This window comes from Pseudonaja textilis, chromosome 5 (assembly GCF_049901715.1).
Source record: "Pseudonaja textilis isolate UNSWEBS1 chromosome 5, rPseTex1.2, whole genome shotgun sequence".
NCBI classification, from domain to species: domain Eukaryota; kingdom Metazoa; phylum Chordata; class Lepidosauria; order Squamata; family Elapidae; genus Pseudonaja; species Pseudonaja textilis.
Genome location: NC_141994.1, coordinates 15,965,205 through 15,978,030, shown reverse-complemented (window position 1 = coordinate 15,978,030; position 12,826 = coordinate 15,965,205). Strand labels below are relative to the sequence as shown.

The 12,826-nt window shown below is 40.2% G+C and overlaps 1 protein-coding gene across 1 annotated transcript in view; it reads left to right on the top strand.

Annotated features, from left to right (window-relative positions):
- KIF21A (kinesin family member 21A) overlaps positions 1-12,826 on the top strand; it is an 87,339-nt gene that overhangs the window by 29,176 nt on the left and 45,337 nt on the right. The window contains exons 4-9 of the mRNA XM_087935480.1: positions 801-950; positions 2,141-2,275; positions 3,830-3,997; positions 5,100-5,215; positions 8,815-9,010; positions 11,991-12,180. Of these exons, the coding sequence (XP_087791606.1) occupies positions 801-950; positions 2,141-2,275; positions 3,830-3,997; positions 5,100-5,215; positions 8,815-9,010; positions 11,991-12,180 (955 nt within the window). The remainder of the gene's footprint in view (positions 1-800; positions 951-2,140; positions 2,276-3,829; positions 3,998-5,099; positions 5,216-8,814; positions 9,011-11,990; positions 12,181-12,826) is intronic.

Here is a 12,826-nt window from a genome sequence, read left to right as displayed (position 1 = left end):
AAGAGGCAATGACAAACAAGTTCCAAAATCTTGCCAAGAAAACTGCAAGGACTTTGCCAGGCAGTCCCCTGGAGGTCAACAGACTTGAAGGCATCTCCCAAAGACTTAGTAGTATAGCAATAGGACTTAGACTTATATACCGCTTTACAGTGCTTTACAGCCTTCTCTACGTGGTTTACAAAGTCAGCCTATTGCCCCCAACAATTTGGGTCCTCCTTTTACCCACCTTGGCAGGATGGAAGGCCAAGTCAATCTTGAGCCTGGTGAGATTTGAACTGCCAAATTGCAGGCAGCTAGCAGTCAGCAGAAATAGCCTGCAGTACTGCACTCTAACCACTGCGCCACCATGACTCATGCTTTTCCTCTAGTGACATTTTTTTGAAATTTAAGTTATAGTTTGAAGGATTTATTTTTGTTGTTGTTGTCTTGTCTCTTCATAAAGAAATGAATTGTGAAGAATTTGATTATTAGATTATATAGTTTTGATACCAAGACTTTTGTCATTGAAGTTCAAAGCTTTTCTCTAAATCCTTCTTATTCTTCTTTAACTTAAAGGGGATTTTTTCTTTGCATAACAATAAGGCTTTGCTGTTCTTTTGAATCAAATCAAATTAAATATAAATATATAATTCAATATAAAAAGCAATACTTTTCTTAGGCTTACTTATAGTTTATAGGGTAAACTTCTTAGGAGGCATGTTATGAATGATGCATTTTGTTATTTAACTTTTGAATTCTGTTAAGCAGTTTTTTTTTAGTAACATCATTCTTAGTAACATCATTTTTCTCTGTTAATTTAGCTTTACAATGAAGAAGTTCTTGACCTGTTTGATTCAACGCGTGATATTGATTCAAAGAACAAAAAGTCAAATATCAAAATCCATGAAGATTCATCAGGTGGAATATATACAGTGGGAGTCACAACACGGACTGTGAACGCAGAATCAGAGGTGCCCGTGTGCAAAATAACACTATTTCTTGAAAACAACCAAAATCTTTTAATTATTTATACTTCATTTTTTCTTCCAGGACATTAAGTCAGCACACAAGATTGCTTTCATTTTTATCCTTGTGTGCTAACTTTAGAGTGAGAAGTTATAATTGGCTTAAGTCACCAAGGAGTTTCATAACTTTTAGTCCTAGTTCAGCACTTAGTTATATTGGTCTGCAGCCCAAAGCAGCCTTAGTAATACTGTGTTTTTCAAGTGTCTGCTCGCTTCTGTTTTGGATACTTTAATTAGCTTTTTCCGACTTTACTCAAGAAGTACCAAACTCACATTCTGTCATTTCTGCTGCTATGGAGAAATGCAGAACAAAGTAAAATACGATAATAGCTTGCTGTGACAATCTCTTCTGAGCCTATGAGAACTTTAGCAGATATTTGCTTTAGCTCTTTTTTGTTTTCCTGTTTCCCAGGCTGTTGCTGAAATTACATTAAATATTCAAAGCACAGTTACAGGGAACACACACACACACACAGAGAGGCGCTACAAGGGGACATTGTTAGCATACTTGGAGTTACTATAACAACATAAGGTAGCCTTCTATTCACTGGAAGCTGATCTAATTTTGCACTCCTGAGATTTAGCTGAATCCAGTATGTTCTGTGATACATCTGGGGGGAAAAGCATCCTTTATATATGCTTGATAATTAATTATACGGTTCTGTAAATATCCACTGAGAACGTAGAAAAGGTTGCGTTATATTCTGCTGGCACAGACCTTCTGTAAGTTTGGGAATGGGATGGAAGCAGGTGAATAGGTTACAGCAATTTCTATTACATTATTTCAAGGAGTTATCTAAGGTTTGCTTTAGCACAGGGATGTGCTAAACTTGTGTCATCACGTGACATGTCAGGACTTTTTTCCCCTTTGCTAAAATGGGTGTGCGCATGGTCAGTGTGTGATGCATCTGGCTGGCAGGCCGCAAGTTTGACAGCCCTGCTTTAGCAGATTATGGAGGATAGCAATGGTTTGGAAGCATGTAGAATTAAAACATTATTCCTAAGGAATCAGGAAAAGTCAATATAAAAGCAGTAAGTTTTTAACAATTCCACATTGTTACACCTAATTGGTTCTGATGGGTGCATATACCTTTAAAAATGTTAATCAGTTACTCTTTTCCTGCCCATTTGTACAGATGATGCAGTGCTTGAAGTTGGGGGCTTTATCTCGAACTACTGCCAGCACACAGATGAACGTCCAGAGCTCACGTTCACACGCCATCTTCACCATCCATTTATGCCAGACTAGAGTTTGTCCACCACTTGATGCTGTAGGTACCTAAGGAAGTGGTGGAGTCTTTCCTCTAGGGATATCTTTGCATCCAAATTTAATGAATAAGAGAGTTATGTGGTGTTTGTAATGTCTTTGGCTCTCAGAGGTCATTACATGAACTTAGTATACTGGAAATATCGTGCAGCTGTATAAATCTCATGGCATATACCATATTTATCCGCCTATAAGACACCCCCATGTATAGGACGCTCCCCCACCCACTTTTCTTACCCCAAATTCAGAAATCGATATTTTAAACATTAAATAGAAGGCACTTATTTTGCAGAGTAAGACATTTGCTTACCGGTAACCAGTATTTATTTTTTTGTTTTCTGACATTTTTATGGGCTCAGAACGCCCCGACATTACCACTCCCTGTCGCGTGTGGGCACTGGCTCCATGCTCTCCGCAGCATCAGTTGACATCAGTTACATAAGGCTCATGATTGGAAGAAATCTGTTAGCTTGCCTCTGCAGTCGGAAGTTTTGCTTGTGAGGCTAGTTTGCATAGATAAGTTATCGACAGTCTCACAACTGCGGTTCTCCTTTCAGTCCCCCGTGCATAAGATGCCCCTCCATTTTTAGATAAATATTTTAAAGAAAATATGTCGTCTTATACATGGAAAAATACGGTATTTAATAGGAGCACGCTTGGAATTATTTTATTTACTAAACTTCCCATTTCATATAGAGGTGGCTCTAGGCAGCTTACAATAATATTAAAAAGCCAAGATGAAACGTTTTTATTTCTTTTCTTCCAGTCAAGGGCAGTTCATACGCAGTCCAAATCACTGTCCAGTTCTGGTCACCACAATACAGAAAGGATGCTGAGCCTCTAGAAAGAGTGTAGAGAAGAGCGAAAAGGGAGCACTCTGATGGAGGTGGAAGGTTTATAACTAGGAAATATAAATGGAGTAAAACAGTGATATTAAGGTCTACAGACTAAATTATGTGATGATTGGTTAAGGAAACTAGGTATGTGTAGCCTATTTCATGATAGCTGGCTTCCACTACTTGCGGGGTAGTGACAGAGAAGAGGGGATTGACCTGTTTTTCAAAGCACCTGAGGGCAGGGCAAGAAGCAGTGGGTGGAAGCTTGTTAAAGAGAGATCCAACCTGGAATTAAGGAGAAATTTCCCCACAGTGAGCATAATTAACCGATGGAACAGTTTGCCTCCTAGATGGCTGCTCCATCGCTGGAGGTTTTCAAGAATAGACTGAGCAACCATTGTCCAGAATGGTATGAGGTCTCCTGCCTTGAGTAAGGGTTGGACTAGATGACCTTCAAGGTCCCTTTCAGCCCTATCATCATCTTATCTCTGACAAATCCCATGTATGGGTAATTTGAAGTAGTCCAAAAACAGTTTTTCAGCTGCTTTTTGTCTTTTGTTGTCTTAAAGATTATCACAAATGCAGAAATCTGTGATTAAAAAGAAATAATGTTTACTTACGTGGTGTCTGTTGGTATTTTGTGCAGTGTAGTTTTACTATTATTTGATGTAATTCTTTTTTTCCAACAGTATAAATGTTTTTGTTTCTGTTGCTTATTGTAGGACAACATGACAGACAACAGAATAATAATGGAGTCCTCTCAGCTGAATGAATTTGAAACACTTACCGCTAAGTTTCATTTTGTGGATCTGGCGGGATCGGAACGACTAAAACGTACAGGGGCAACTGGAGAACGAGCCAAAGAAGGAATATCTATCAATTGTGGACTTGTAAGTTTAAATTTCTGTTGTACCTTGTTAGTAATCACACCCACATAAGGTGATGCAGAAATATTTAATATAGAGGATGAGCCTTTTTTTGATAAAGTCACCCAGCTGGCTTTCACGCCTAAGGCAGGTGCTGTGGCCTGTTGGCTGCCAGCCCCTCCAGCAGCCAGATCAGATGAAGAGGCGTGGGAATCAGGGTCCAGCATCAAGGCAAGCTGAGTGCTCTGAGGGGGAAGGGGGAGCTGTGAGAGAGATATGACGTGAGATAAGAGATGGCTGATGAGGAAGAGGAGGAACAGCTGGGCCCAGTGCTTGACTTGTGGATGCCCAGAAGGCAGAGGAGAGGAGTGGAAATCTGTGGGCCATTCCTTGGGACAGAAGAGCCACCGCTCTCCCTGCTGGGCAGACTTGTTAGTCTGTGTTGAGAGATAAACTTTTTGCCAGAGCTGCTGGTGCTTCTAATAAAAGAATCATTGATTTAAATACAGAGGGTTTGTCATATTTGGGGAGCTGGGTCAGAAAAGCAGGTCTAGAACTTAGAGCCATGAAGGTGCAGTGGTTAGAATGTGGTATGGCAGGCTAATTCACTGCTCACTGCCAGAGTTCAATTCTCACCAGCTCAAGGTTGACTCAGCCTTCCATCCTTCCAAGGTGGGTAAAATGAGGACCCAAATTGTTGGGGGCAATATGCTGACTCTGTAAACGGCTTAGAGAGGGCTGTAAAACACTGTGAGAAGAGATATTTAGACCTAATTGCTATTGCTATTTCGTACTCCCCAAAACACCTGAAAGGTTTCATTGAAGGACCTTGTCAATTAGTCGTGCTGCCTTTCTCCTTTAAAGGTCTGTAAACAGAGTGCACTATCAGCTGAAATTTAAGGTATTCAACTCACAGAAAGCTTCCTGCCTATTAAAAAAATAGACTGCCCTGAAATTGGCAGAGCTGTTGTGTATGGGAAGAGATGTTTTCCTCACAGATTGTGCTACACAGCTCTTGAGCTGTTTGATTTTTGGTAGCGATGTTTTGATTTCATTTGTGCTTCCATGTTTGTGAAGGTTGTTGTTGTTATTGTTGTTTTGACCAATGAGATTTTTATATTTTCAGCTGGCATTGGGCAATGTAATAAGTGCGCTGGGAGATAAGAGTAAGAAGGTGACTCATGTACCATACAGAGATTCGAAATTAACACGACTATTGCAAGATTCCCTTGGAGGGAATAGGTATGAGCAAGTATTCAATTAAATAAATCTTGTTTGAAAGGAGGAATGAAAAACTTTGATTGATTTGCTGTTGTTTTGACTAATAAGCCTGAATGGATAGATGTTGTATATCTGCATTTGAATATTTTTTGTACTTTAAACAAATGTAAAATATTAAATGGCAGAATTCTTTTTATGGCCTTGTAAATGATACATTATATTAGCCATTTAATTTTAAGAATAAGCAGAAATAAAACGGGCTTTATAAAGTACGAATAATTATTTTCTTTAAAAAATTTACATCTCCCAATAAACATAGAACAATAGAGTTTGAAGAAGGACCTTGTAGGTCTTCAAGTCGAATCTCCTGCTCAAGTACGAGACACTATGCCATTTCAGACACACGATTGTCCAGTCTCTTTTTGAAAGCTTCCAGTGATGTAGCATCCACAGCTTCTATAACACAACCAAGCTATTCCATTGGTTGATTGCTCTCACCCTTAGGAATGTTCCGCTTAGTTCTAGGTTCCTTCTCTCCTTGGTTGGTTTCCATCCATTGTTTCTTGTCTTGCATTTTGGTGCTTTGGAAAATAGGTTGACCCCCTTGTCTTTGTAGGAGCCCCTCAAACATTGGAACACTGTTATAATGTCTCCCCAGTCTTTCTTTTCATTAGACTAGAGATACCCAATTCCTGTAACTGTTCTTTGTAATGTTTTAGCCTCCAACCCCCTAATCATTCTTGTTGCTCTTCTTTGCACTCTTTTTTTCAGAATCACAACATCTTTTTAATATTGTGGTGACCAGAACTGGATGCAGTATTCCAAGTGTGGTCTTACCAAGGCTTTGTGAAGCGATTCTAGAGCTTCATGTGATCTTGATTCTGTCCCTTTGTTAATGCAGCCTAGGATTGCATTGGCTTTTTTGGTTTCTGCCTCACACTGTGGGTTCATATTTAAGTGACTGTCCAGTAGGATTTCAAGATCCCTCTCACAGTTACTAGCATTAAGCCAACACCTCAGAAGACAAGCTCAAAATCCAAAAAGATTCTGACAGACTTGAACACTAGGCCCTAGTTACAAAATGAAATTCAATGTATTAAACTGGAGTGGGCTTTTATAATCCTATTTTTCAGAGTTTCCCAAGCTTCTTGAGCCGATTTCCACTTTAAGATTTTCATCCATGGAATCCTTCCCAAGCTTTCTCCGAGTTGTTAAAATCAGCTGTTTCAAATTCTAAGATATCGGTTTGAATCAGACAAAATAATATTGATTAGGTTCAGTTTAAGATTTCAAGTGGTGTTTTTCTTTTGAAGAAGAAAAGAAATCCAGATGAAAGAAAACTACCTAGATTTACAGTGATGGAGTATGTTATAAATTTTATGTTATGTTATAATGTTATAAATACCTTAGCATTTTTATTTAAGATGGACAAAGGTAGATAGATAAGCAGATGTATAATGTTTAATTCCATTATGTTTGTAAACTAAAGTAGCACCAGAAAGACATTGAGATTTATCTGTCTTGATCCCTTGCAATACCTTGTTTTCTATTACTGTTCTCAGGGTTCAACCATCCCACTTTTTATTTCAGCCCACGGAAAAAGTCCCTTCTGACCATTTTCCTAATTGTATTTTTTTTAGTGTTATAATAGCAAGAGGAAATATAAGAAAGAAAAACAAATAGTTTGAGTCATATTGTGGTGACTAAAGACACAAGATATTAATTTTCACATATAATTATCAATGTGAATTTTCAGTAATTGGTAATCTGCATTTAAGTTTACATTTAATAATTACATGTTATCACATGCAAAATAGTCTCACCATTGGTTATTTGATTTTAATATAATATTGTTCTCCCTGCTGCTCAACAGCAATCAACATGTATAGTAGTCCTCAATAGACTTACATCTACATGGAGGGAAGCATGCAGTGGGGTACCTGAAGGTTCTGTCTTGGGCCCTGTACTCTTCAACATCCTCCTAAATGACCTAGATGAGAGTTCAGAAGAACTCGTCAAATTTGCAGCTGACACCAAGCTGTGGGGAATAGCCAACACTTTAGAAGATACGCTCAAGATTCAGAAGAATCTTGACAGACTTGAACACTGGATCCCATCTAACAAAATGCAGTTCAGTGGTGAGAAACATAAGGCCTTACACATTGGCAGGAAAAACCAAATGTACAGGTACAGAATATGCGGTAGCTGCTCAACAGTAGCAAAAGTCAGATAGATCTCGGCGTCCTAGACCACTTAAATGTGAACCAGTAGTGTGCTGCTGGTGTAAAAAAAAAAGCTAACGCAGTCCAATGTTGCGTCAATAGTTTCAAGATCATGTGATTGTGCTGCACTAGTGAGACCACACTTGGAATACTGCAGTTCTGGTCGCCATGATACCAAAAGCATATTAAAACCCTAGAAAGAAGGTAGAGAAGAACAACAAATGTGATAAGGGATCTGGAATGTAAACTATACGGTGAACTATTGAGGGAACTAGGTATGTCTAGTCTAACAAAGAGAAAGACTAGGGGCACATGATAACTGTCTTCTAGTACTTGAGGGCTGTCATAAAGAAAGAGGGGGTTGACCTATTCTCTAGAGAAGGGATGTCTACCCCCTGGTCTGTGCACCGGTACCAGCCCATGGCCCATTGGGAACTTGGCCACGCAAGCAGCAGGCAAGCGCACAAAGCTTTATTTGTGTATGTGTGAGATTAGGTAGCACATATGAAACCATCCCCTTTCCCTGCCAGTCCATGGGACCAAAAATGTTGGAGACTCTAATGCCCCAGAGGTAAGGACAAGAAGAAACGGGTGGAAAAACACTGGAGAGAGATCCAACCTAGAACTAAGGAAAATTTTCCTGACAAGGAGAACATTTAGTCAGGGGAAAGGCTTATCTCCTGGAGTTGTGGTGCACAATCACTGGAAGTTTTCAGAAGAGACTGAACTATTTGTCTGGAATGATACAGGGACTCCTGCATGAGCACTGGGTTGGACTAAAAGACCTCTAAGATCCATTCCAATTCTGTTATTCTATGTTCTGTGCTCTACGTTTCTTGCAAAAAAATTACCTTTGAAATACTTGGAGTGAATGTAATATTGAAGATTCTAGCTTTGAAGCTATCTAGCTGATAATTGTGTTTTTATGAGTTCTGTATCTCTGCATGTGCATTTTTATTGGTTATTTTGCCTTTTTCACATGCTTTTTAAAAGACCAATAAATTTAAAAAAAATGGAGAAGGGAATTCTCCAGAAATTCTACACTTTTCAGCCAAAATGGCTTTTGGCAGCTCTAATCCTTTTTACATTTTGTTGAGAAAATGCATTCATGATTTTGTTTATATATGAAACCTAAACTTATAAGATCAATTGCAGAGAAATTGTGAATGTGTTATTCCTAATTTGCCATCAAATCTTAGAATATATAGTTGTAATTATTATCACTTTGTATGGTAGCCTAGTTACAAAATGCCAAGAGATTTCTGTCAAGATTTGGTCTCTTCTATCAAGGTCTTGTAATTAAGCTTTTCGTTTATTAATGCTTGGCAAGCAATATGTTTTAATTACTTTTAACAGTTGTTTCCAAATGATGAATAGCAGCTTTTTCTTTACCTCCAGCCAAACAGTCATGATAGCTTGTGTAAGCCCTTCAGACAGAGACTTCATGGAAACGCTGAACACCTTAAAGTATGCAAACCGAGCAAGAAATATCAAGAATAAGGTGATGGTTAATCAGGACAGGGCTAGTCAGCAGATCAATGCTCTGCGAAGTGAGATAACTCGATTGCAGTTGGAACTCATGGAATATAAAACGGTAAGATTAATTGGGATCTGTTCCTTTTAAAAAAAAAAAGCAAATTTATTATAATTATCTTTGCTGTAATGTAATGTGCATAATTACACTTGTCCCCCTCCCTCTGCCTCAATTGCTGGAGTGAGTTGCCTTAGGACTGGCAGACAGGTTTACCCAGTGCATTCCATTTACACCTTTTACCTTTGAATCCAAGGTCAACTTCTTCATAATTCTAATTCATGCATGTTCCTATCTGTTAAAGGGCCTACATTGCAATGAAGGAAAGAACGTTTGCAATTCACAGCTAGTAGAAATAAAAGTACAGATAGTCCATGTTTAGCAGCAGCTTTTTTAGGGACCATTTGCTTTCAGGCAGTGATGGTATTCAAATTTTTTTTACTACCGGTTCTGTGGGCGTGGCTTGGTGGGCATGGCAGGGAAAGGTTACTGCAAAATCCCCATTCCCTCCCCATCGCATTAACCTGCTTTCCAGCTCCGTTCTCCTGTGCAGGGCAACAAAAGAAGACCCAGACGATCAGCTGGGACTCAGGAGGGCAGAGAATAGATGGGGGTAGGGCCAGTCAGAGCTGGCATTTGCCGGTTCTCTGAACTACTCAAAATTTCCGCTACCGGTTCTCCAGAGCCTGTCAGAACTGGCTGAATACCACCCCTGCTTGCAGGTCTGTCAATTGAAGTCACCCATTTTTAAGTTGCCAGGGCTGAAAAACACTAGGCTGTAGTGACAACTCTTGCAAGCTAGATTGTGCTTTCAAGATTTAAGACACTCAGTCAAAGACAGTGTCGTCTGTGGAGTCGTTGCTGTGCGTTGAGCTTGGTTGTTTGTTTGCAGACTTTGCAAACAAACAACCCAGTTCAAAGAGCACCGAGGACTCCCATGGTTCATTTCTGAACTTTTTGTGTTCTTTTCTGTTTGGAACAGTAGCATCTAAAAGATTACAAGAACCCTCGCTAAATGCATTCGTTTATTTAAGTTTGATACTTTTTGGACATTGAATAACCTGGATTGGTCCATTACAGCCAGATAATTGAGAAAGCTTTGAACTTGCATGATGATCCTCGTAATGCTATGGGGCTAATTTTTGACCACTTTTTCTTGAGTTAATGGCCACTTTTTCAGTGACCGCCATTGTGATGGCACTGGACAATTGGTTGTTAAGGACCGCTTTTCGCTGTTGCAGCATCCTCAAAGTCACTTGAATGCAATACAAGAGCTTGGAAACCAGCTCACTCTTACAACATTTGCAGTGACCAGCAGTCACATAACCTCCATTTGTGACCTTCCCGCAAGCAAAGTCAATGAGGAAGACTGCAAGGAAGGTCGAAACTTGCTGCTGCTTTTTCTCATGCAGATCTGCTACAGAGTACAGAATCCCAATAGTTCATATTCATGCCACAGCAGCCCTTCTCCCACCCAGCTGCATTTGGATAGCAGTATCTTCTAAGTCTGCATGTCTGTAGGGATTCTCAGGCATCCGGAATAATGTCAGGTTTCCAAGTGATGAAATCCACTTAAAAAGAAAAGAACAAAGTCCATCTTCCATAACAATTTCTTTTATTTAGAATAGCATCTAATTGGCAAAGTCTGTTGTAATTCCGGATCTGACACAATCCGGAATTATATCACATAATATTGGAAGTTAGAAACAGCCCCTAAAAGTCACATTCCCTAGTAGAAGTAAATCGATATTTCCTGCTGTCATCAATCTCCACCTCCAGGTCTCAGCATGGTCAGCTCTTGTTCCCACAGGAAGAAGAACCACCTAGCCTAAATAACTGTTATCTCCACTCCTCCTACCTTAGGAATGTGGCAAGCCCGAAACCCTTCCCCCCCCGCCCCAACCAGCAAAGAGAAAGAAAGAAAAGGAATATATAATAAGGCTAAATAAAATGGCTACACATATGTCAATTTCGGGCTTGACACAGGTCATGGTTGTCCCAAAGGTGCTCTTTTTAGGAGGCAGCTGGGCTTTCTTGTTTTTTCTTTTGAAGGCGTTTCACTTCTCATCTAAGAAGCTTCTTCAGCTCTGACTGGATGGTGGGGAATGGAAGGATTTATATTCCTCGCAGACAACTGGTCATTTGCATCCTTTTAGAGGGTTATTGAAGCACTTGGAGGATTGTCTGTTATCCTCAGGGTCACCGGAGTAGTGCCCCTGGATTCCTGTTGTCTGCAATTTTTCCTCTGGAAATCCATTCCTACTCTCACACCGTTCAAAGGTTGTTCATCCTAAATTGTATAATGTAAGACAACCATGACCTAGATGACTGAGAATCTCTACAGACTTTTAGCTATACAATTTGGGATGAGCACCAAGTACTTCGGCAACCCTTTAAAAGGATGCCAATGACCAGCGGTCTGCAAGGAATATAAATCCTTCCATTCCCCACCGTCCTGTCAGAGCTGAAGAAGCTTCTTGGATGAGAAGCGAAACATCTTCTAAAGAAAAACCAGAAAATCCCAGTTTCCTCTTCCTTTGGGACTAAGCCTGCATGCAGGTGCCATAGACCCTGCTCCCTGACTCCACTGCCTGACTCATTCACTCACTGGCCTGCTTGTGAGCCATGCTGGGACATGCAACTTCCTGCTGGCTTCCTCATTGACTTTGAAGTTGGCAGGAAACTGCAAATTGTGGTCATGTGAGGCCCTCACTTAACGGCCCACAATTCTCACTCAGGGATGGAAATGAGACTGCCAAAATTGCCATTGCTAAGCAATGCAATCCTATGATATTGTGCTTTATGATTGGTGGATGGAAATTCTACTACCAATTACCATTTGAGGTCTTTCCGTATCATGTAAGGGTATTTGAACACATTTGAAGCATATATGAAACGTTTTAATATAATTTTATTCCAAACAAACTAATTCAGTGTTCAGAACTAGGTAAGATGCTACATTGACAATTTTTCTGTTTTTCAGAAGAGATTTTTGTTGAGATTAGCTCTGGGCAAAGACATTGTTTCCTTTTTTTTTTTTAAGGGTAAAAGGATTATTGATGAGGAAGGTGTGGAAAGTATTAATGACATGTTTCATGAAAACGCCATGCTGCAAACAGAGAACAACAATCTGCGAGTTAGGATAAAGGCAATGCAAGAGACTATCGATGCTTTGAGAGCTCGAATCACACAGCTTGCCAGTGATCAGGCCAACCAGGTCCTTGCTAGAGCAGGTAATGTGTACTTTTATCACTTAAATTGCTGTATGAATTAAGGTCTGTAAGAAGTTCTGGTTGCCTGCTAGAAAAAGAAAAAAAATTAGAGGCCAGCCTTCCCTGCAATTAGCAACTATGTGAATGTTGTTTTTAAGGTAAACAGCTAACATGGGAGGAAGCTCTGAAGCTGGGATTCTAGGGAAGGCAGGAGGTATTCTTATCCCTTACACCAGGAGTGTCAAACTCAAGGCCCACAGCCTGGATCTGGCCCATGGGGTGCTTAGATCTGGCTTGCAGAGCCACCCTGGAAACAGCAAAGCACATTCTCTGCCACTGAAAACGGTACTTGGGATGGCTGCGTGCGGCCTTCCCGAGCTCCATTTTCGCTGGCAAAGTGTTTCAAGAGGCCATCGTATCTGGAAACGGAGCTCGGGAGCCCATTTTCACTGGCAGAGTGTTCATGCCACCACAGGCACCCCTGAGACAAGTGACATCAAGCTGGCCACGCCCATCCTGGCCATGCCCCTCCCAGCCCCCAAGATCAAACACAAACCTGATGTGACCATCAACGAAATCAAGTTTGACACCCCTGCCTTACACCACATGGTCTGTTAATATTGGAAAGCTCTAATTTGGACCAGTGGAATTTTCTTTCCAGTGCAAA